Source organism: Monodelphis domestica, chromosome 2 (genome assembly GCF_027887165.1).
Source record: "Monodelphis domestica isolate mMonDom1 chromosome 2, mMonDom1.pri, whole genome shotgun sequence".
Lineage (NCBI taxonomy): Eukaryota > Metazoa > Chordata > Mammalia > Didelphimorphia > Didelphidae > Monodelphis > Monodelphis domestica.
In genome coordinates, this window is record NC_077228.1 from 123,639,207 (window position 1) to 123,665,490 (window position 26,284).

General features: G+C 36.0%; 1 protein-coding gene across 2 annotated transcripts in view; it reads right to left on the reverse strand.

The window, feature by feature from the left end:
• Positions 1–26,284, reverse strand: part of USH2A (usherin) — a 327,556-nt gene that overhangs the window by 128,218 nt on the left and 173,054 nt on the right. For both annotated transcript variants that reach the window (XM_056815925.1, XM_056815924.1), the window contains exon 19: positions 7,787–8,141. In XM_056815925.1, coding sequence (XP_056671903.1) covers positions 7,787–8,141 — 355 coding nt within the window. The remainder of the gene's footprint in view (positions 1–7,786; positions 8,142–26,284) is intronic.

The window sequence follows — 26,284 nt, forward strand, 5'->3', positions numbered from 1 at the left end:
TTAAAAATAAGGCTATCTCAGTGTTTTCCACCAAGAAAATTATAGATATGAAGTTGTGAATTTAAAAAATGCATACCTTTAGTCCAGTCATCATTTGTATTACTAAAAGTTTCTGTCATTAACAGAAAGCTACCATAAATGGTCTCCTTAAAAAATAAGCTTACATCATGAAATAAGGAATTGGTTTATAGACAATTATCTATTACATGTCTTTTTTTTTAAAGAATGAGAAACATCGCAGAATTTTAGAAGTGCAAGAGGCCTGTTAGTAGTCATTTAACTCCCAACTTCTCACTCAGTGTCAAGAGTCATTGCTAATTGAGGATCAGAAATGAAGCTCAGGCACCTTTGAAATAATCTAAATCAATAAAGAAATAGGACTGACTTTATGAAAAATCAATTTGCAGACAAATTTTTCAGGAGCAGATTTATTACAAGTTTCTCTTATGCTACTTGCTGCATACTTTCTTAACAGAAGTCAGCCAGATTTTGGTAAAGAGCTACAGAACATTATGCCAGACCCCTGAGAGGTTTTTGACAACCTGATCCTAGAATTTGAGACTGGCTGTTCAAGCTACCAGAATCTAGAACTGGGAGTTTGTCACACTGAGTTTTATTCTCGATTTGGAAGCCAATTTATGGTGACCGACCCATGCAATTTGCTTACTCACTCAGTGCCTCCTGTTGTAGACAGACCCAAATGCCATCTATCTTCTAAGGCATTGGGCAAGCAGGTTATGTTGGCCTTCATGTACTATATCCCTATGGGGCACAAAGGGGTATACTCAGAGCACAGAAAGCCTCAGCTAAAGCCTTAGGCAAAACCATCTTTGCCTTTAAATCCCAGGTTGCTTCTGCCAATACTAGAGCTGGTGCCAGTCAGAGAAACAAACAAACCCAGGATGGTGGCAGCAGTGATGGCAGCCACGCCAGGAGTGTTCCCTGTAAGCACCACCATAGAGCTCCTGGATGCCAAGGCTAAATGTAGTTCTTCTCTTCCTACTGCACATTCATCACAGAACTAATCGGGAAGGGATTTTATGGTCTGCTCTCTGAAGCCCATTTTCAGGAGTGAAAGCTGCTGGTTTGGGGAGAATCGGGCAGTTTATACAATTCCTTTTCCTGAGACTTATCTTTCCTATAACCACACTACTTGATCCCAAAGAGTTCCAAAACTTCTCAAGGGATTTGGGTGAGGGCTGTTAAGGTATTTAAACCTGCATGAATTCCATTTTTGTTCTCCTGCTGATTTTGCTGATGCTACTCATTGTGCCAGCACATATGTTGCCCACCCCCACTGAGGGTGCCCCACTGCTAGTTCTCCATCCACTGCCACCTTCAAGAGGACTCATGCATCCCTCGCACCTGCTTCATGTGACTTTCCTCAACTACATCCACCTGTCTATAAACAACAATGGAGAACCTGTGGGATATCCTTGTTATGCCATTACTGAAGACAGACATTTTACTGATGGGCCCCAAGGCCCTAATTTGACAAAAGAAATAGATGAAGGGCATTAGGGCAGCCTTGTCTAGTCTGCCAGTATCTCAGTCAGCAAAGATGAGGACAGGCTTTGTGCCTTCTTCGTCAAAGATGTGGTCCCAACTCCTAATAGTAAAGGCTAAAACTATCAGAATTGAAAAAAACATCTTAGTTGGAGGGATCTGGGGATCCTCACTTTACAGATGAGAAAACTGGGGCCCAGAGGGTGATATAACTTGCCAAATTCACATTTTGGTATTGAAGGGGATCATATTTAGAGTACAGAGGTTTTTAATGAAAAACTTGATAGTCAAGTGTTTGAATCTAGGTATCTTGACTCATACTTCCAGTTTGTGAGCAGAGTTTTAGAAAATTTCCAAAGGTCATCACAACAGAGAGATTAATAAATGGGTAAAATTCAAGTGAATTTGACAAACTCTTTAAAAAACTCCTACTTTCTTAGTATTAGTTTAAGATAAAAGCAGCAAGGGCTGGACAATTGGGTTAAGTAACTTATCCAGGATCACACAGCTAGGATGAGGACAGATTTGAACCCAAGACCTCCCAAATCTAGATCTGGCTCTCTATCCACAGTGCTACCTAGTTTGACAAACATTTATTAAGCTGCTACTGTGTACAAAGCAGTGAACTAGGCATTATGGATATGAAAATATTCTCTGGCCTCAAGACATTCAATGGTGGGGATAGAATATAGATACATAGAAACTTGCGAGAGAAGAGCATACTAGGAACAGGGAAGGCTTTTTCCCTGAGGAGGTGGCACTTGAATTGAATCTTGAAAGAAGATAAGAATTTTTTAAGGTGTAAATGAAGAAGGAGTATATTCTGAGTACATTAATATACCTCCCACAGAATGCCAGAAATAGTATGTTAAAAAGCAGGGGAGCAGTTAGCAGTGACTGAGGGTTGTAGACTATTAAACTATCTGGGAAAATATTGTGGAAGTCTTGAAAAAAACGGACTGAATTTTAGAATGGAGCTTAGACTAATATATATATATATATATATATATATATATATATATATAAACAACATCATGGTAGAAGTCAGAGAGGCATAAGGAAAAGTGTACTGAATTTAGAATCCTAAAATCTTTCTCTGGTATTAGCCACATATGAGGAAGGTGACTTTGGGGAAGTCATATCACATCTCTGGGAATCAATTTGTTCAGCTATAAGATGAAGGGTTTGGAATAAAGAGCCTCTAAGATTCTATGAGTCTATGATTCTTTGAGCCATGTCTCACCTCATTGCCTCTGGATTAACCTGCACTTTTATAAAGGTTAGCAGAGAATAGCAGTGACCTGTTAGCTCTGAAAACTCCATCCTAGTGGTTTATGAATGTGATAGAGTACTATTGTACTGTAAGAAATAAGGAAATAGATGATTTCCAAAAGACATGGAAAGACTTTTATGAACGGATTCAGAGTCAAGTAAGCAGAACCAGAAGAATAAATTATATAATAACATCAATATCACAAAATGAACATTTTAGAGAATTTTTATAAAATGATGAATAATGAAATAAACAAAACCAGGAGAACAATTTATTCTAGAATAACACTGTAAAAGCAAACAAATTTGAAAGCTGTAAGAACTATGATCAATACTGTCATGTTCCCAAAAGACTGATGATGAAGCTTGCTATCCATTACAGAGAAGTGATGGATTTAGAATGAGGGAATTTGTTTTGCATATTTGTTACAAATAAGTATGTTTGTTGTAAGTAAAAAAACAACTTAGGCTGGTAACTCAGTTCTAGAAAGTTGTTCAGCTTGTTCTGGGGTGGCTACCTCAGGTTTGTTTTGTTCAATTAAAATTTTATTTTTTATTGTGAACTTAGTAACAATCTATAAAAACAAACACTTTGATGTAAAAATAATATGAAAGAAGATTGTTTAAAAATCTATTAACTTCCCAACATCTTAAGTATAGTCCTACCTCATAGACTAGTGGACCTGTCTATATATCATCCAGCATTTAAGTCACAACAGTTTGCAGGACATAATTTTAAAAAATTAGAGGGGCAATTCTGGAGCCTGACTTGTCCAGTTGCCCTGTTTCTCTACATCAAGTGAAGACAAACAAAAACATGCATAAGGAGAGTAGTGAAATCTTTTCAATATATAGTTTTTTATTTTTATATGCCACAGTTTAAAATATTTTTGTATTGTTATCCTTCAGAAAGATAGAAGTCAGGCAGAAGAAAACAGCAGAGTATGGGGTCAACATAACAGAGGTACTTTGCAATTTGGAACCTGCTGTTATTGTTCCTCTTCTTTTTTAGGAACATTCTAATGTGATAAAAATAGAGTCTAACCGATTAAATAAAGGACAGAGCTCACTGTTCAGTTCAATACATGATCTTGTGCTATAAAATGGAACCTTGTGTGAGAGAATGACTAATAGAGTATCCCACATGGGAACACCAATAGACCTGCTTTAGGAGATTAAATGATTTAGCCTCCTACTCCTGAAAGCCATATTTTAAAGGGCCAGAAGTTTAATCACTGGAATCCCAGTTTCTTCAATAAAATCACAGTTTAATTAAAGTGTCTCATTCACAAAGCTATTGTCAGGGGTGTGTCAGCATTTTCACAATGAAATTTTACTTTCAGGAGGTTATAACATTGAAGCTTAATACATAGATTTCAAGGCTTTGGTGATAATGGACGTATTTTTCCCCCGGATAACATCCTTAAGAGGATTTCTACCTTTTGGAACTCTGCCTTGTAATGCAAGTTCTACAGGATGTGAGAAGCAAAACCGTGAAATTTGTCTCCGCTGTCCAGATGATAAAAACTTAAACTGAAGGAAATAAAGTAAAAATTCAGAAAAGGAGAAAAATAACCTTTAACATCAGTTAATTCTCTTCTCACATGTTGCTTATGTTTTACAGGTAAGGTCAGGAGCCTATGATCAAAGATTTAGCAACAAGCAGGAAAGGGGTGAGAGAGATCCTCTACACTAATTTTTCAAAGAGGAAAACTGAAGCCTAGATAGGTTGAAGAGCTAATTAAGAAGGAATACAACAAGCATTTATTAGGTAATTACTATATACCTGGCACTGTGCTAAAAGCTTTACAAATATGATCTCATTTGATTCTCACAACAACCATTGAAGGTATTTGCTATTATTATGCCCATTTTACAAATGAGGACACTAAGAGAAATAGAAGCTAAGTAACTTGCCCAGGGTAACACAGCTAGTAAGTATATGAGGCTGGTTTTGAACTTAGGTTTTACTGATTCCAGACCCAATACTCTCTTCATTGTGCCACTTATGTCCTCTAATAAGTGAAATAAATAGAAGAGCTGGAATAAAAATTCAGATGATCTGATTCTATGTCCAGTTCTTTCAGCATTATACTATGCTATCATTCATTCATTCATTCAACAAACATTAAATGACTATTATGCTAAGTACTAAGGAAGAGATAAAGATAAATAATATATGCTCTCTGCACTCAAGGATCTTGCCATTTAGGAGTGGATGCATAATACACTGAAATAATTATAGGACAAAATGGAATACTTGTTATTACAAAGTAGGGTCAAAGTGTTTGAGTTCAAAGGACACTTGCAATTGAGGAGAGGTATACAGTGCTCACATATAGAAAGTGGGTAGGATGTAAACAAACATAAAGAGGGGGTGGAATTCCAAGAATAGAGAAGGATATAGGTAAAGGAATGGAGGAAAAAAGTCTGGAAAGTGCTGGTGAATTAGGAAATAGTTAATTTGCTTAAATCAAAATTATAGGTAGAAGTGTAAAATAATGGTAGAACCAATATGGAATTATCAGTGTAGAATTGATAGTGGATTATGCATGTAGGTTAGATTATCAAAGGAAGAAGACAAAGCTCATATCAAAAAATAGCCTTCTGGGATATAATATCCAGAAAAGCAAAAAAGAATCAGAATAGGATAAATAAGAAATGGGAAGAGAATCAAAGACAAGTGATGTCAATGAGTTCAGTAGAAAGTATGGAGAATAAAGTAATCTATAACATCAAATGTTTTAGAGAAATCAATTAATATGAGGCCCAAGAAAAATAAAATGGATGTATTCACTGAAGAATCTTAGGTGATTTTGAAGGGTTGAGTTTCAATTCAGTAGCAGGTTGTGTTAAAATTTTGTCTTGTTCTTGTTCCTCTGATTATTGCTCCCTTCTAGTCAATATAGCAAGTTTGAGGAGTAGCCAGTATAAAAGGGCAATAGCACAAAATATTATTGCAAAGGAGAACCTGGAAGTCATGTACAGACCATCCTAAAGACCAAAAGAGGGTAATTTACAAATTGTACCATATATTAGATAAAATTTGCACATGGACTGAATTAAAAGAAACCATCTAGCTTGTCAAGATTCTGGTCTTATGATAACTAAATTCCAAAAAAATTCTGAAAGCAGAAGGTCAAAAAGACGATGATGACTTTGAAATGATGACTGAAGTTTTATTGATAATTTTGAGATTATTTGGATATGTTAGCGAAATAATCCCAAAGTGGCACAGATAGGAGTTGGTCTGTTTCCCCCCAAAAAGCCCCTACAAAAGATGAGACCTCAAACAATCTTCTAGCCCAGGCCTCTCCCATCTTCATCAGGTCCATACTGCTGAGGGATCCCAAAACTAGTCCATCTCTACAAAATGGTTTTCTCTATCTCTTCCTCCTCCCCATTCTCTTATTCTCACTTTCTCTTTTTTCATCATCTTATCTCATTCCCATACTGCTTGTCTCTATACCAACTTTTTGCCATTTGTCTCTGCCTTTATGGGCTTTTTGCTTAATTAATGTCTGATTAGCACCCTGTTTCTTGTTGCCAATCATGATCTTTCTGGGCAAGTCACAAAGAATTTGGAGTGCTTGCCCCATTACTTCAAAATTTCCTGATTTCATAAATTATTAATTCAGAAGCATGAAAAACAGAAATAAGTGGTTGGGGAGTGAATATATGGCAAGAAATCAGAGAGAAAAATTATTGCTTATGTGCTCATGAAGTTTGACAGTATAAGAAATGAGAAAGATGATATGGTTCTTTTAAGTTTGGGGAGCCCAGGTAATATTTGTAAGTGAAAGGGAAGGAACCAGCAGGAGAGAAAACATTGGAGATCAAAGAGAAATTAGGAGTTAAGTCTTTAATAAAATAGGAAGGAAAGGAAAGGACCAATAACACAGGTGAAGAGGGAAGACTTGACTAGGAATGTCATATCTTCCTCTAAGACTAGTTGAAAGGAGGAGAGAACATTTAAAAAGAATTTTTTTCATGTAAGGAGGAGAGGAAGTGGCCACTTCAGATAACTGATGAAATAGCATGGCACAGTGGGAAGAGCCCAGGATTTGCCATCAGAATCATAGGTTTGAATTCTTGATCTGATCATTCTATCTCCAGAGCCAGATCTTTATCAACTATGTTCCCATTTTGATAACCATTATGATAATTCTTTTGTCTTGGATATTAATTAATACCTATCATAGATTGCTTTAAACTAGATTGCTTCAATATTCAGAAAGCTTTAAAAAAGTAAGTTCGTTCTTTCATATTTTGAAAACCTTTTAAATTCTCACATTATCTTAATTCATCCTTCCAACCTGAACTTGTCCCATCACTTTCATACAACTTCATCAGTGATACCAGTCACTTTGATTTCCTTTTTGGCCTCTCATAGCATTTACTGTCTGTGGTATGTGTCTCAGCACTTGATTATATCCTGTCTTGTTGTGATATTCAGCAATTATTTTTTGCTTGTGACACATCTCTTCGACAATAGCATAAGCTTCTTGAGGGTGATCATGTCATATATTCTGTTTAACATTTTGGACACACATTAGCATTCAGTAAGGATTTCTAATAACTAGAATTTCATGAATTTAGGGAATTTTATGTCACACACATAATGCCACAATTTTGCCTTCTGTCAATATAATCTCACAAGTATCTTTAATAATGAAAGAATTAGACTCACTTTCTGGTTTTATATTGATGTCACCCAAGGAACCCAAAGAAGGCAGGTATAATTATTTCCAGATTCACAAAAGTGAGTTTAACCCTGCACAGGGCAATTCAAGCTACAGGGAATCAACAACAGACCTCAGATTTCCTCTTTCCTAGACCAGTGCTTTGCCCATTCTGTTTTGTATCTTTTATGAGATTTCAACAGCTTCCTTCTTATGGAAAATTACAAATGAATCATGAAAATTAATTAGGCTACTCCAATAAAATCATAAAAAGATAACAAATATCACTTATTATAACTGATTAGTTATATCACCCACATTCTTACCATCACTGTGAAAGCGGTCACAGTTGGAACATTAAATATTGGATCCTTTTGTCTCTCTTGGTAGATAATACGGTACTGGGAGATAATACCATTGGGGGATTCTGGCTTGGTCCAGTTCAGCAGCACAGAGTAAGCACTGGTAGCTTGAACCTGGGGAGCTTGCATACCCATAGGAGGGGCTTCCATTGTCTGTGCTGATGACCATGGGCTTTCCACGGAGCCCTTGGAGTTATGAGCTCTTACACGATATTCATAAAGAGTGAAAGGCTTCAAAGTATCAGAAGCATCAGTAAACTCAAGAGATCCTTCAGACCAGATGAACAACAATGACTCCCCTTCAATGCCAACTGTACGTCTGAAAGACAACAAAGAAAGCAAATGGTTATGGCATTATTTTGTGCTATAGATATGTTAAGGAAACTGTCAATCTGAAAAAACCTTGGGTTATTTCTGCAACTTTGCAATAGTCCTCTTCCCAGGGATATGAGAGGATGCTAAAATTTACAGAAACTTAGACACAATCTGATCCTACTTCCTTATCTTATAGATGAGGAAATACAGGTTCAAGAGTAGAAGTGGGATGGGGTAAAGCCACTTGTCTATGGCTACATAAGAAATGAGTAGCTGAGCTGGAATTTTAATACAGGTTTCCTAACTATCAATAAAGCCTCTGATGGTGAGGAATAGTTGAAGACTGAACCAGTATAATCTGCCTCACAGAGTAAGAGTTAGATTTTAGAATTCTATAGGTTGTAAGAGTCTCGTGATATCAGTGGAAAGACAAACAGGGTAAGATGTAGACTGGTTAATGTCTAAAGTACCTTCCTGCTTTCAGATTCTATTGGAAATCTCCACCTTTTGTTTTCTTTGGTCTCTTAAACATTCAAGGTTTAAATGTCTAGAGTTCTCACACTCACGAAAATAACTGAGTCTAAAAGTTTAGCTTAGTTAGTGGGAAATAGCTTTGGTTGCTTCATATGAAAAGTCCATGCAAAAAAAAAATGAGAGCAAAAGTTTTAAATATCTGCACCAGTAATGACTTGAGCTTCTTTGAACCAGATGAGTCAGTCTCCCTTTGAATATCCTGAGATATTTTGGTTTTGTTATTTAAACAATCCTAATAACAGTCTAAATAACTTCTGCATCAATGCATCTTCATTACCAACTAAAATTTGCTATTTAGTTATTAGGAAATAATAGATTTTATTTTGGTAAGTAGCATGATCAAGGTGTCTAGAAGATGGGCCCTGGACTCCAGGAGTTTACAATCCTGGTCACACTCTTTAGGTATTCACTTTCATTTTTATATGAATTAGCTTTATCAAAGTATATGATGATGATAATTTTTGTATTGAGTAGGGAGAGATCTGTGGATTCATTTGCATAGGAAAATCATGGCAAGGATAACCCCTCTATCAATGCAAACCACAAAAATGTTCAACAAATTATAGTCTTAGTTATCTTAGTCAGCACTGAGAAACTTGATGACTTATCCAGGGTCACACAGCCAATATATTGGATTTGATGACCTCTATGATCCCTTCTAGCTCTAAATATATAATCTTTTGTGTCAGAGTTGAAACTTGAACCCATTTCTTCCTGACACTGAGACTGACTCTCATTCCACTATGCTTTATTAATTAAAAGTACAGAGCATTATTTTACCTAAAAAAGGTTGACTGTTTCAAATCTTTGGCTTAGAAATTAAACTGATTTCCATGTTCTTAAATCAGTAAGACTAAATAATAAGTAATAGCAATTTTGCCAAGTTACAGGGCTTAAATCTGACTTTCTAGGACCAATTCCATTAACATTTTCAATCATAGTTTTGTAGTGAGGCTTACAACAATTAAAACTAAGAATAAAACATAGTCTCAACAGGATATATTAATAGTCACCATAGGATGATAAGTTTATATACCAAATTTAGTATTTCATTCATTTAGTACTTTAAGGTTTATAAATAATTTTACAATTATTATCTTGTTTTACAATCCAATTTCAACGTTTTACAGATAAGGAAACTGAAGAAGGAAGAAACTAAATGACTAATAACTTGCTCAGGGTGATGGAATTAGTAAATATCTGAAGTAGAACTTGAACTCAGGCCTTTCTGACTCTAAGTCCAGTCTCTATCCTCTGTGCTACTTATTTCCTGATTTAGGGTTGGAAAGGTGATTTGAAATCATGTAACTTTATTCTCATTTTATGGAAAAAGAAACTGAGGAAGAAAGATTAAATGATTTGATCAAGTTTTCAGAACAAATAAATAATAGAACCAAGATTCAAACCTACATCTTTAGGATCTAAAACCAGTGTTCTTTCCTTTACATTTTGATCAGTAAGAAACAATTGGCTTCTCTGATAAGCAGTCAATCAATTTAATCAACTATCCTCTGGTTTGATATCAGTTAGTAGATAGTCTTTTTGTAAGCCTACTCTTTTATTATTTGCTACCAGCAACAAGTCAAATTCTGATGTCCATATGCTTATGGTATTTGGCCCACTGGAGTCAGTGCAGATATCTTTGGTTGTGTTTTATTTGAAGTTCTTGGCAAAAAAAAATTCTGTTGTATTTGGTCAATTTCTATACCTAATCTTATGATTCCAAATGCCAGGATCTTTTTATTATATTGGAAAGACATTTTGTTTTTCAAATGCATGTTCAGAGTCCTCTCCTAAAATCCTGTTCTATCTCATTTTGATTCAGAGGTGACCAGAGGTTCTTGAGGGCTATCCCAAGAGAATAAAAACTATGGCAGGGAAGCTAAGTAGGACAGTGGAGAGTGTGCTGGGCTTGGAGTAAGATTTATCTTTCCAAGTATAAATCTGGCCTCAGATACTTACTAGTGATGTGATGCTGGGTAAGCCACCTAACCCTGTTTATTTCAGTTTTATCATATATGAAATAAGCTGGTGAAGGAAATGGCAAACTACTCAAATATCTTTGCCAAGAAAGTCCAGAATGGAGCCACAAAGAATCAGATATAACTGAAATGACTCAAAAACAACCACAGCAGCAGCAATAACAAGTCCTACCACTTTGGAAATAATGGACTCATGGACAAGTTACATGTTTCTTCTCTGAGTATCTGTTTAATTAAGTTTTGAGAGAGTCATCACCAAAAGCATAGTTTTAAGACTGATGTGTTTTTTTTTTCTGGTTATACAAATTATGAAGACCATCTATTACGGGTAAATGGTTTGACTCATTGGAGATAATGTCACATTGATGGAATCATGGATTTTTGTAGTATTAAATAATAATGAAATGACTATAGCAAAAATAATTATAATGACATACACACATGGAGGCTTAGAATGTACTTTTCCCAGAATGACCCATTGAGATAAAGTGTTCAAGATATATATAATATATATCTTATTGAGATAAGGTTTTTCTATAATATTTTATTTTGGCCTTTGTATGATGCCATTTTCCCTAGGAAAGAGATATTTAATGCACCTCTCTTATACCAGGACATCAATGTTTACACAGACACTAGTGGACACATTCCTGGCTGCCATGTGACAGAAGCAGCAGTAGGCAGGCTCTTGGCAAAGCTAAAACTCTTGAAACTAAACATCCACAATATCTGCTACTGTCAGCCAGCATTGAAGCTCTGGACCTATCTTGAAAAAAAAACAAACAACACAATAAAATTTAAGTTCTGGGGTGGAGCCAAAATAGCAGAACAAAGGCAGGGACTTTCCTGAGCTCTCCCAAATTCCACTCCATACAATTTAAAAATAACATCTCAAAAATAATTCTGGAGTGGAAGAACCACAAAAACATAGGGTGAAATAATTTTCCATCCTAAGACAATTTAGAGGGTCAGCAGGTAAGGCCTGTCTCACTGAGGTGTGAGTGACGTACAGTCTAGTGCAGGCTGTGCCTTGGCAAGTCAGCAGCAGGCTTTGGGGGGTGACTGAATCAGCAGCAGTGATTTCTAGATCCCACAGCCAACAGATGGTAAGGGAGTCAAATAACTGGTCAGAAAGAGATTATAGGAGACTCTTTGCTGGCACTGGCTGCAGGATTCTGTGGCATGGACTCTGGGTTGTAGTCTCATGTTGAGGAGGGGGAGAGCTAGCACACATGAGAATGTAACCTCAGAGGAGTGAGGACCTTGGTCACTGTTCCAGGACCAAAAAGCATGCTTGTAGGAGCTCACAGACCACTTCCAAAGAATTGAAAATGGATCAATTAGGGAATGCATAAACAAATTATTGTATATGATTGAGAGCAATGACCATAGTTTTCTTTAGATCATACCCTGTGAAAACTTATAGACCTTCAGAACTAGCTCTGAAAACCAAAGCAGGAAAAACATGAATCTTGGGACAGTGTCATCCCAGGAGAAAAGTTCAGCTTTTAACATAAAAGTCAAGGAAAAGTCTTGAAAAATGATTTATACAACAACAAAAGTACCTCACCATAAAAAGTTACTATAGTGACAGGGAAAATCAAAACTCAAAAGATTAAAAAGTCTAAAGAACCATACCTAAATCCTCAAAGAAAAACATGAATTGGTCTCAGATCCCCTCCCCCCCGAAACCCAACAGAATTCCTTGAAGAGGTCAAAAAATTTTATTAAAAATCAAATAAGAGTGGCAGAGGAAGTATTTGGGGGAAAATGAGAGTGGTGCAAGAAAAAAAAATGAAAAAGTGTCAACAGCTTGCTGACGGAGGTATAAAAAGAAGGGGGATGTTAGAAGGGAGTACAGATAGGAGGAGACATAGGATAGAGGCAAATACACAGTAATTGTAATTGTGGGAAAAAATTACAGCAAGTTTCTCTGATAAAGATCTCATTTCTCCAACATAGAACTGAGTGAAATTTATAATACAAGTTATTTCCCAACTGATAAATGGTTAAAGGATATGAATAACAGTTTTCAGAAGAATAAATCAAAGCTATTTATAGTAATATGAAAAAAATGCCCCAAATCATCACTGTCTAAAGAAATGCAAATAAAAAAACAAAAAAACAAGGCACTACCTCACACCTGTCAGGCTGGCTAATTTGATGGGAAAGAAAAATGACAAATTTTGAAAGGGACATGGAAAAACTGGGACAACAAAACACCATTGGTGGAGTTGCAAGCACATCCAACAATCCTGGAGAGCAATTTGGGACTATGTCCAAAGTGCTATAAAACTGTGCATACTTTTTGATCTAGCATTGCCACTATTAGTTCTGTATCCCAAAGAGAGCATAGGAAAAAGACCTAGCTGCAAAATTATTTATAGCAGCTTATTTTAATGATGGCAAAGAATTGGAAATTGATGGAATAGCCACCAATAAGGGGATGAGTAAACATACTATGATATTTGATTGTAATGGAATACTACTGGGCTATAAGAAATGATGAACAGGATGTTTTCAGAAAAAACCTGGAAAGGCGTACATGAACTGATGTGAAGTGAGCAGAACTAGGAGAACCGTGTGTACAGTAACAACAATATTGTATAATGATAAACTGTAAATGTGTGGCTATTCTCAACAATACAATGATCTAAGACAATTTTAAAGGAAAAAAAAAACACTATTCACCTCCAAAGAAAGAACTGATGGAGTCTGAAGGTAGATCAAAGCACTTTTTTTAAAAGCTTTATTTTTGTTATTTTTTGTCTGTTTTTTCCCCTTTCTTTTGAAAAATTATTTATTTATTTAGAATAATTTTCCATGGTTACATGATTCATGGTTTCACAAACCCACTCTTCACTTCTCCCTCCCAGAGCTGACAAGCAAATCCACTGGATTATATATGTATCATCATTCAAAACCTATTTCTATATTATTAATATTTGCAATAGAGTGATCATTTAAAACCCCAAAATAGCTCATAATCACCCTAGTTTCCTCTTCCTTTGAGATGATATTGCCCTTTTAATTTTGAATGCTGTTAATTTGATTCTCTTTTTTCTTTTTTTAAAATTAGGTTAACTAAAACTTCATCTATTTTTTATTTTTTTCAAAAAACTAGCTCCTAGTCTTATTTATTAGTTCAATGGTTCTTTTATTTTCAATTTTATTAATTTCTCCTTTAATTTTTACAAATTCCAATTTAATTTTTATCTGGGTTTTTAAAATTTGTTCTTTTTCTAGTTTTTTAAGTTGCATGCCCAATTCATTAATTTCCTCCCTTTTGTTCTTTGACAGAATGAAGATTTTGAAGAATGAGATTATTTATTTTCCAACTGCTTTTAAATTTGCCTCTCCATGAACCTTTATTAATTATGATTTTTATCACATTATGATCTGAGAAAGTTGTATTTATTATTTCTGCTTTTCTGCATTTGTTTGCTTTGTTTTTTATGTCCTAGTACATGGTCAATCTTTTATATATGCCATGTGCTACAGAAAAGAAGGCATATTCCTTTTTATTCCTATTCAGTTTTCTCCAGACATCTATTAGCTCTAATTTTTCCAACATTTCATTCATTCCCCTTATTTCTTTTTAAATTTCTTTTTTGGTTTGATTCATCTAGTTCTGATAGGGGGAGGTTGAGACTCCCCATGAGTATGGTTTTACTATTTCCTCCTTGAGCTCTTTCAATTTCTGTTTTAGAAATCTGGAAGCTGTACCATTTGGTGCATATGTGTTGAGTACTGATTATTTCTTCATTATTTGTTACTTTTTCTCAAGATGTAGCTTCCTTCCTTGTCTCTTTTAATTTAATCTATTTTTACTTTATTTTTGTCTGAGATCATGATTATCACTCCTGCCTTCTTGGTCTTATTTGCAGCCCAATTGATTCTACTTCAACCTTTTACCTTTGTGTGTGTGTGTGTGTGTGTGTGTGTGTGTGTGTGTGTGTGTGTGTGTGTGTGTGTGTGTGTATCTGTTTAATGTGTGTTTCTTGTAGACAATATATGCTAGGATTCTGGTGTTAAATCCACTCTGCTATCCACTTGGATTTTATGGGTGAGCTTCTCCCACTCACATTCAGAGTTATGATTACTATCTGTGTATTCCCCTCCATTTTAACTTCCTTCTTTAATCCTAACCTTACTCCTTTAATTCTTTCCCTTCCTTTCAGTGTTTCTGTGTTTTGCTTTTAGTCAGGCCCCCCTTTCCTCTCCCATTATGTTGCTCCTCTCAACCCCCTCTCCCTTCTTACTTCCCTCTTACTATGGGACTTTTTAGACCTCCTTCTCCCTCCCTTGTATTTCTCCCGTCCACACCAACCTGTTTCTTATTTCTCTTCTACTTTTCTATAGGGTACAATATAATTCTATACCCCCAAAAGTCTAGCTGTTCTCTCTATGAGCCAATTCTAATGAAAGTACAGTTTAACTATTACCTATCACACATATCATCATTCCATATAGGAATAAAAGCCATTAAAAATTTTTATTTTATTTTTTAATTTTTTTTTTTTCAAGTCAATTTAGAACATTATTCCTTGGTTACAAGAATCATATTCTTCCCTTCCCTCCACCCACCCTTCTTGTAGCCAACATGCAATTTCATTGGATATTACATCTGTCCTTGATCAGAACCTATTTCCATGTTGTTGATGTTTGCACTAATATGTTCATTTAGAGTCTATATCCCCAATCATATCTCCCTCGACCCATGCAATCAAGCAGTTGTTTCTCTTCTGTGTTTCTACTCCCACAGTTTTTCCTCTGAATGTGGATAGTGTTCTTTCTCATAGATCTCTCAAGGTTGTTGATCAATGCAGGATCACTGCATTGACACTAACAGAGAAGTCCATTACATTACATTGTACCACAGTGTATCAGTCTCTGTGTATAATGTTCTCCTGGTTCTGCTTCTTTCACTCTTCATCAATACTAGGAGGTCGTTCCAGTTCACATGGAATTCCTTCACTTTATTATTCCTTGAGCACAACAGTATTCCATCACCAATATATACAACAATTTGTTCAGCCATTCCCCAATTGAAGGGCATACCCTGATTTTCCAATTTTTGGCCACCACAAAGAGTGCAGCTATGAATATTCTTGTACAAGTCTTTTTCCTTATTATCTCTTTGGGGTACAAACCCAACAGTGCTATGGCTGGATCAAAGGGCAGACAGTCTTTTAGCGTCCTTTGGGCATAGTTCCAAATTGCCCTCCAGAATGGTTGGATCAATTCACAACTCCACCAGCAATGCATTAATATCCCAACTTTGCCACATCCCCTCCAGCATTCATTACTTTCCTTTGCTGTCATGTTAGCCAATCTGCTAGGTATGAAGTGATACTACAGAGTTATTTTGATTTGCATTTCTCTGATTATAAGAAATTTAGAATATTTTTTATGTGCTTATTAATAGTTTTGATTTCTTTAACTGAAAATTGCCTATTGATGTCCCTTATCCACTTATCAATTGGTATATGGCTTGGTTTTTTGTACAATTGATTTAGCTCTTTATAAATTTAAGTCATTAGACCTTTGTCAGAGGTTTTTATTATGAAGATTGTTTCCCAATTTGTTGCTTCCCTTCTAATTTTGGTTACATTGGTTTTGTTTGTACAAAAACTTTTAATTTGATTTAATTAAAATGATTGATTTTACATTTTGTGATTTTTTCTAGCTCTTGCTTGGTTTTAAAATCTTTCCTTTCCCAAAGATCTGACATGTATACTATTTTGTGTTTACCTAATTTACTTACAGTTACTTTCTTTATATTCAAGTCATTCACCCATTCTCAGTTTAATCTTGGTGTAGGGTGTGAGATATTGATCCAAATCTAATCTCTCCCATACTGTATTCCAATTTTCCCAGCAATTTTTATCAAATAGTGGATTTTGGTCCCCAAAGCTAGGACCTTTGGGCTTATCATAGACTGTCTTGCTGAAGTAATTTTCCTCAAGTCTATTCCACTGATCCTCCTTTCTGTCTCTTAGCCAGGAATATAAGCCCTTTGATCTTATTGAGGCCATTAAAATTTCCCTCTTTTTTGTTTACTTTTTCATGCTTCTCTTGGATTTTGCATTTGGGCCCAAAATTTTCTGTTCAAGTGTGGCCTTTTTTAAAGAAATTCTTGGAAGTCTTCTATTTTATTGAATGGCCATACTTTCCCCTGAAGGAGTATAGTCAGTTTTGCTGGGTAGTTGATTCTTGGTTGTAGACCAAGTTCCCTTGCCTTCTAGAATATTAATATTCCAAGCCTTCTTGTTCTTCAATGTGGAGGCTGCTAAGTCCTGTGTAATCCTGATTAGGGTTCCCTATTTCTTTCTAACTGCTTGTAGTATTTTCTCCTTGATCTGGGAGCTCTTGAACTTGGCTCTAATGTTCCTGGGAGTTGTCAGTTGGGGATTTAATGCAGGAGGTAATCTGTGGATTCTTTCAATTTCTACTTTACCTTTTTGTTCAAGGATATAAGGGCAGTTTTCTTGGATAATTTCCTGTAGTATGATGTCATGGATTTTTATCTGGATATGGCCTTCAGGTAGTCCAATAATTCTTAAATTGTTTCTCCTGTGATAAGATTTTTGAATTAAGAAAACTAGCACAGATATAGTGTAGACGGGGATAAGAGGAACCTTCCACCAGCCTGTGTTGCCTGGCCTGAGCTCCAAAACTGATAAAGACTCCAACCTTATTTAGGGACCTCCCTCTTCCCTTTTCCCTGATACCTCTCCAATCCGAACTGGTTATTAAAATTTATCTTATTTGAATACCACAGTCAGATAAGTGGACTATCTTTTCTGGGGCATAGAGGGAGCTGAACCTCAGTTCAGTTATCCAACTACAAATGATCTTTATTGGACCCCTGATGGGTGACCAAAGTCTGGGGAAAGGCTTGTCCCTCAGGAGGGTCCTTGTTTACCTGCTCTCGGGCATCTTTGGCATCAATCCATAGAGAAGACATCCCTGTAGGCTACATAAGTGGCTCATTTCTTGGACACCCCATTTTGTTCAAAAATAGCCTCTCAGCAGGGGGCATCTCTCTCCTTTGCCTCACTGGTAGCCATATTCCTTCTCTCCTTTCAATCCTCCAATCCCTGCTACAAACTTTCCATATCCCCTGTTCTTCACTATCCTCCCATCTTTCTCTATAATTATTACACCTGGACTTATTTTCCAGGCCCATCTTTTTTTTTTTTTGATAAGGTATTTCAAATTTTCTTCTATTTTTTCATTCTTTTGATTTTATTTTATAAAGTATTGATGTCTTGTGAAATCATTAGCTTCTAGTTGTTCAATTATAATTTTTAAAGACCAGATTTCATCCATGTCTTTTTAATCTTCCTTTTCCTTTTGAACTATTTTTCTTTGTAACATTCTCTGCCTTTAATTTTTTTGCCTCACTTTCTATCTAGTCAATTCTGGTTTTCATGGCACTATTTTTTTGTTTTGATTCATGTGCCTCTGTTTCCAGATGACCTATTTTGCTTTTTAAGTTCTTTTCCCAGTTTTCTTCAGCTTGTGTTATTTGTTTTTTGAGTTCTTCTTTGAACTCCTCCAGAGCCTGAATCCAGTTTCCTGGAGTTTCTAAGGTCTTGCTTAATGTTCCTTGGTCCACCTCTGTTCCTTCTGTTCTTTGTGGTTTTTCTGAATGGTAGTTTTCAATCATAGTTTCTTTCTTCTTCTGCTTTGGATTACTCATAATTTTTCTTTTTTTCCATTTCCTTTTGGGCTATATACTTGCTCCACTGGTTGTTTGCTGGCTCTGTGAGTTTGACCTTTTCTGCTCTCTAGAGGCTTGAACTCTGCTCTGCTTGTATACTGAATTGGGCCAGTTGATATGACCTGCAGTGCTGAATGTGCCCCAAGGCCAAAACTTCCCTTGGCAGAGGCCCAAGATGTAGCTATGGTGATTAAAGGCTGTGGCCAGCCTGCCCTCTCTTCTGCTTCTCTCCACTTCAGAGCCCCAAGCTTCACATAGTGTGGTAGCAAGGTACTCTGTCCTGATTGGAGCCCTTGTCCTGAGATCCCACTCTCCACCCAAATCTCAGCACAGTAGTTGGGGGAGGGACATTGAGACCTTCCTTTTTTCTTTTCTTTTCTTTGTACCAGAGAATTTAACCTTCTTTGCATACCTTTTAAGTTGAATTGAGCAGGAGGTTCCCACAACTCTGTCTTATTGTTGGATTTGGTTTTCTGTCCCCCTTGAAATGCTTTGTTTTTGATTGATGTGGAAAGGTATTCACAGAGGAATCAATTTTTGTTGTTTCGAAGCCTCCATCTTGACTCTGCCCATCTGTTTTCTTATACAACATGACTAACATGAACATATTTTGCATGACTACAGATGTAAATCCTGCATTCAATTGCTTGCCTTTTTAATGATGGGGAAGTGGCAGGAGGAATGGAGAGAATTTGGAACTTGAAATTTTAAAAAATTGTTAAAAATACATGAAATTGGAAAAATAAAATATCAAAAAAGTAAAAGAAAAATTTAATCCTAGGCACTCTGAATATCCTGGATTTATTGCCTACATGTTTACTATCCAAACATCCCTGCTCACAGATGGAAAGTTTTTGGATGACATCTTTAAAGGCCTAAATCCTCCCTATCAATGTTTTGGTAATCTAATCTCTGGTCTCAATGGCTCTACTATTTTTTTCTGAAATTAGGTTAGTTAAATTCTTCATAGGCAAATTGTTTACACCTCTATAGCTTCTCTTCCCCACTGAACTCTTCAAAAGTGGCATTAGCTTTCAAATTTCTTACTTGTTGATGAACATTGCAACCTTCTATTTTCCATATGGAGTGGTTCCAGACTCTTCTTTACAGGTCAATGAAGTTGAATAGTCAAAATATAGCAGTTTACGTTCTTTCTGATCTCATAGTCTTTGTTTTTTCCATACACAGAGAAAATTCAGAAGGGTCGGTTAGCCTTAAATCGTCTAAATTCATGAAGTTATCCCTTTCTTTGAGTGATATTCAGACAGCAGATTGGCACTGGCCTTCCCAGATAGTCTCTCATTGCTTGGTCTCTAACAGTTTTCTTTCACAGGCTTCCTGCACTTTTTGGAGTTCTGTATCCTGTTCTATTTTGGTCTAATGATTCGCCACCCTAAGAATACTGACCACTAGCTTTTGGTCCATCGAAATGGATGTCTCAAGAAATTCTTTGGTTGGCAAAAGAAACTCAGCACAAGCTCTTGCTTTGGCTATGGCTTCTCTTGTGACTTGATAAAGCAGTCAGATCTTTATCATTATGTATTCACTACTCAAAACATTGTGAACTATAAATAGACTGCAGAATACTCCTAGAATATGTGTCATCTAATCATTTAAAATAAAATTTCTTCTTTTGATGGCTGCAGAAGACACATAAGAGGTCTTCAGCATGAAATTCTTGGGGGGTAATTGTGAATTTCAGTGATATGAGGAAGTTTCGTAATCACTTATGTCATGCTCAGTAGCTTCATAGTTATAATAACCAAATCAAGGTTCCTGGAGTTTCATCCTTTTCTTCACACTCCCCTCAAAACTCTTCTAGGAGTCATGAATCCAGGCAATACCCTCCATCATAAAATAGAGAATACTAGCTGTCCTCTGTTAGAATACTCCTATGATTGAAGCAAGGGTAAGGGGTTTTCAGGTTCAATAGTCTGTCTGATGATATAATGCATTCTACTTTCCCACAGTCATCTTTCTCACCTGTTTTCCAGTTTAGAAACTGAGTTCAGCTGGGTAGGTAGTCTACATGGTAAAGATTCAAAACAGAACTGCAATCTAAATGCTTAACTGAAAACCAAGAAATACCCTAAAACTGTTTTTCATGTTTCTTTCTGAATGTCACCCCACTTAGTTTTTCCTTTCAGAATTCACATAATTTCACACTTTGGAATGATTTATAAGAAACCCGAGTCTTTTTATTCCATTTGAATTAGTTTATTTAGTCAACTTAGAACATTATTCCTTGGTTACAATAATTACATTATTTCCCTCCCTTCCCTCCACTCACCCTTCCTGCAACCAATGTGCAATTCCATTGGATATTACTTGTGCCCTTGATCAGAACCTATTTCCATGTTGTTGATGTTTGCACTAGGATTTCCATTTATTCTACATCCCCAACCATATCCCTTCAATCCATGTATTCAAGCAGTTGTTTTTCTTCGGTGTTTTTACTCCCACAGTAATTCTTCTGAATGTGGATGGTGCTTTTTCTCATAGATTCCTCCTAGTTGTTCAGGATCACTGCATTGCCACTAATGGAGAAGTCCATTACATTAGAATGTACCACAGTGTATCAGTCTCTGTGTACAATGTTTTTCTGGTTCTGCTCATCTCACTCTGCATCAATTCCTGGAGGTTGTTCCAGTCTCCATGGAATTCGTCTACTTTATTATTCCTTTGAGCGCAATAGTATTCCATCACCAACAGATACCACAATTTATTCAACCATTCCTCAATTGAAGTTCATCCCCTCATTTTCCAATTTTCACAAAGAGTGCAGCTATGAATATTTTTGTACATGTCTTTTCCCTTATTATCTCTTTGGGGTACAAAGCCCAAAGCTATGCTATGTATAGGGTATGTATAGGGCTATATCTAGGTTTCAGGCATGAAATCTGCATCTCTCAACATCAGGCTGCATGCTGTGCTGTGGCTGGATCAAAGGGCAGACAGTCTTTTAGTTCCCTTTGGGCATAGTTCCAAATTGCACTCCAGAATGGTTGGATCAATTCACAACTCCACCAGCAATGCATTAATGTCCTGACTTTGCCACACCCCCTCCAGCATTCATTACTTTCCTTTGCTGTCATGTTAGCCAATCTGCTAGGTGTGAGGTGATACCTCAGAGTTGTTTTGATTTGCATTTCTCTGATTATAAGAGATTTAGAACACTTTTTCATGTGCTTTTTAATAGTTTTGATTTCTTTAACTGAAAATTGCCTATTCATGCCCCTTGCCCATTTATCAATTGGAGAATGGCTTGATTTATTTGTACAATTGGTTTAGTTCTTTATAAATTTGAGTAATTAGACCTTTGTCAGAGGTTTTTGTAATGAAGATTGTTTCCCAATTCATTGCTTCCCTTCTAATTTTGGATGCATTAGTTTTGTTTGTACAAAAACTTTTTAATTTTATGTAATCAAAATTATAAGAAACCTGAGTCTTACTAGATTGTGATATAAGTAGTCCTTGTGGTACTGTCATATTACTGGTTTTAGAAATACATTTCTCTTCTTTCTTTGGTTTAAAATGTGTTTATGAAGGTATATTGAGAAAAAAAAAACTACTAGGAGTTGGGATCTTTTGTTGATTTGCTATTGCAAACATTTTTGGGACTCTAGAGCTCCCTTTGAGAATGGAATATTCCTCTATTTCTTTCAAGTATATACCTTTAAAAATTTTGAATTAGAGAAATTCAGAAACAACTCTGAAGACATCATTGTTTGGAGGCAGAGATTTTCTTCTTGCCTCTGTTTCACTATAGCATTCAGATGACTATAGCTCATATCTTGGTGAATGAATATGGGTAGCACTGTACCCCATTGGCTTTTGGGTATGTATAGGGCCATACTTAGGTTTCAGGCATGAAGTCTGCATCTCTCAACATTAGGCTGTAGGCTGCATGATACCACCCCAATCAAAATACTATCATTTGTTTTTGAAAAATGATAGAAAAGCACAAGAGGGACTGTGTAAGAAGAGAGGGGGAAAAAAAACAATAAATTTCCAAAGAAAAATGAGGAAAATCTTGGTAATTCCTTTATATTCATCAACTTTGATACCTTGTTGGCACCAGACAACTTTGCTACTTCTTTAGATTTTCTTGGACTCAGCCTGAAGCCCCAGTCCTCCCATGACTATTTTGATAATTTTTATTGAACTCGTACAATTTCTTAAGCTGAAAAGTGGAGATGTTTTGTAAATTTTTGACATTGAAGAAAAAAGTAGGGGACTTCCAACTGTGAATTATTTACTCTCTGCATGTAATAAGATCAAATATGGTTCTAGCCCCATGTTTATGCAGAAGCACAAGCAAAAGATGCAACATGGTTAAGTATTTAGTTCTTATCATTGTTGAATATTTAATGAATGAAACTTATGGTGAGGTAAATGGTTCCATCTGTGGTGCTAAAAAACAGAACATCTTCATGTCTGAATAAACTTTGAACAGAAGTGGTTGAGCAGGCTGTAATCATTTCAATCGACTTAAGATTTAGGATTCAACTGCTCATTTAACTGGAAGTACTTCCTCCTGAATAGCCAATCTCTTATTCTTTGCATAAAATCATTTTAGGCATGTTTTAGATGGGAGCTTCCAGCTAGAGTTATAGGACTGTTGTGAAGATCTAGTGAGATGATGTATGTAAAGTGCTTAGTAAATTGTAGAGTGTTTTTAAAATGTTAGATATCATTAACAATGTCATATAATTGATACTTCAAAATATCCATAATTTCATCAGTTGAGGTACTTTTTGCTGATATAGATTGCAACCCTTTTCTGCCTTAGCAAATAGTCTTTGTGACTTGCTATAGTGAAAAAAGTAATATTTTCAGAGTGAAATACTTAGCTGGGATTATCTTGAAATAAAAAAAAAACATAGTTCATTATCAATCTCTTATTTATCTCTAATGTCTATTTGCTACTTCCCTATTGCCTACAAACATACCTTGAAATATCTTTATTGTAGGCCCATAATTAAGACTTTTCTGTCTTTGTGGGACTTTAGAGAGTTTGTGGTTTAATAACATAAATAAATATGTTTTAGTGGAGAGCCAAACTGTAGAGTACCATGTTGCTTGGCACTAAAAGGAATAAAGAAAATGGAAAAAAGTAATCCTGATTTACTACATATTTCTCATTTAGAAAGACTAATTATGGTGGATGCAATGATATAAGTGAATTGCAAGGCAATCCTTCTATACCTCTTTTATCAATTCATTATCCCACATTCCATGGCAATTCTTCCAATTTTTTTTAGCTCTTCTCAAACCTCCCAAGATTTCCCAAACCCCAAACTTGAGAATCTTGCCTTATATTATACAGAAAAAATGTCTATTCACTGGGAGCTTTGTTTTCTCCCCACTTACACATATCAGCAAGATGTCATATGCCCCATTTGTCCCTGTGTCACACAAAGAGGTGGCCTTGTGACTTATTAAAGCAAACCCCTCTAACTGCACAATCAATCCCATTCAATTTCAACTCCTCCCATAAATTGCCCCCTCTCTTATCATCAATATCTCACACCTTCACTTTCTCCGTATCTATATTCTATTTCCAAATTACCTACAAACATTCCTCAAAACTCTTATCTGATTCTTCCATCCCTGGTATTATCCTACATCTCTTCTGCTTTTAGTGGCTAAACTCCTTTAAAAGATTGCCTATAGCCAATGCCTCTACCTTCTCACCTCTTTAAGCCTTTACGAACTGGCTTCTGACCTCATCATTCCACCAAAACCTCTTTCTCTAAAGTAACCAATGATCTCTTAATTAACAAATCCAGTAAACTTTTCTCAATTGTATTTCTCTTTGTTTTTTCTAAACCTTTGATCACCCTCTTCTTCTTGATATCTACTTCTCTTTAAAGTTTTATAGTCACCATTTTTTGCTGATTTTCTTACCTTTCAGTTCTCTCCTTCTTAGGCTCTTTTTATGGATCCATATCCAGGTCATGATCACTAACTCTAGGTGTTCTACCAGGTTTTATTCTGTATCCTCTTCTCTTCTCCCTCTATATTACTTCACTTTTTGAACTCATCAATTCCCATAGAATTACCATCTCTTTGCCGATGATTGTCCAATGTATCTATCCTGCCTTAAACTTCCATATAGCATGTCCATTCAAACCTCTTGAATTGGATAGACATATCATAGACATAATAAACTCAACTCATCCAAAACTGAACTCACCATTTTTCATCTTAAACTCTCTCTTCCCTCTTTCAAATTTCCCTGTCATGGTTGAAGATACCTCCTCATTCTTAGGGTACGACAATAACTTGCAGGTGGATTTGCTTGACACAGGTCTCTCTGCTCTAATTCTACCACTATTTAACTGTAAAAGTGATTTTCCTAAAGCACAGGTCTGACAAGTTCACTGCTCCCCTATCCCTATTTAATTAAATATAGTGTCTATAACCTCCAAGATCAAATAAAAAGTCTTTTGCTTGGCATTTGAATTCAATCCTCTTACCTTTTCAGTTTTCTTTTGCCATACCACTTGCCATATTCTTAAATCCAGTGACATTGGTATCTTTGTTGTTATATAAATAAGAAACTTCATCTCTCTACTTTAGGCATTTTCTCTGACTACCCCCCATGCCCAACATGCTCTATAACTCATCACCACAAACTGGGTTCCCTGGATTCTTCCAAGTCTCAGGTAAAATCCCATCTTCTACAGGAAGCCTTTGCTAACCCATCTAATTCTAGAATCTTTTCTCAATAATTTTTCCTTTTTAATCTGTTTAAAGATCATTTGCACACATTTGCTTGCTTATTCTCTCCCTTATTATGCTGACAGTTCTTTGAGAGTCAGAACTATTTTTAAATTCTTTTTGTATTTACAAAACTTAGCACCATGCCTAGCTCATAGTTGTTACTGGTGGTCATCCTTGATTGTTGAAGGGGATCAATGACATCATGGGGGTAATACCTTGACTTGAAATACATTGTAATAAATAAATAAATGAGGCAGAGCTATACCAAGGCCTAAGACTAATTTTCTCTTCCAGAATCACTGAAGTCCAGTAGCAAAAAAAGTCAGTACAATTGGTGATAGCCCAGTATGTAGCAATGGCTTTGGCCCCTTTGATGTCTGATCAAGCTCTAACCACTCCCTAGTGACTGCTTCAGCTACCTTAATGGCTATTGTGGGTAATGGGTCACAAACCCATTGGTGAGTTAGAGACATGCCCACCCCACGCATTTGAATATTTCCACCAGTGCAATGGACAGGTGAGAACAATTTGTTCTAGTGCTTAGTAGTAGGTGCTTAATAAATTATTATTGAAATTATACAACATCTTTTATCAAGCTTTTTCTCTGTGTTATACTCTATGTTAAGGGATGATGATAAAAACAGAAAAGTAAGATTGTTCCTGTTCTCAAGGAGCTCATATTCTGATGGAGGAGATAAGACAGATGGCAAGTTTTTTTGTAACATGCCATATGGAAAGAATCCTTAGTCCTTTGGGTGCAATTGTGAAGCAGATGGTGATTCATCTTCTTTAATGTTGTTTCTACTGGTAAAAAGATATCTGATTTTGATGTTGAACTATTTGACAGCACCAAGGACTTCGGTGGCAAGAACTTTCCTTTTCCTTGTCTTCCATAACTGTAGATGCTAAGGAGGTTGGGACTATGACATGAGCAGAGGCAGTTGCCAGGTCATGTCTCCTCAACTATTAATCCTTTGGATAATGAATGATGGAAACAGAACTAGCAGTATGGGTTCAATGCTAATGCTAGGAAACAACATACAATTGATTCTCCTGATCCCTATAATGAACCCCAGAAATATTGACATTCTTGCTAAAAACAAAGCCAGTTGACATTAGTAAGTTGTGGATAAGTTGAACGTTGAGATTTTTGGCATGGTGATTAAGAGATTG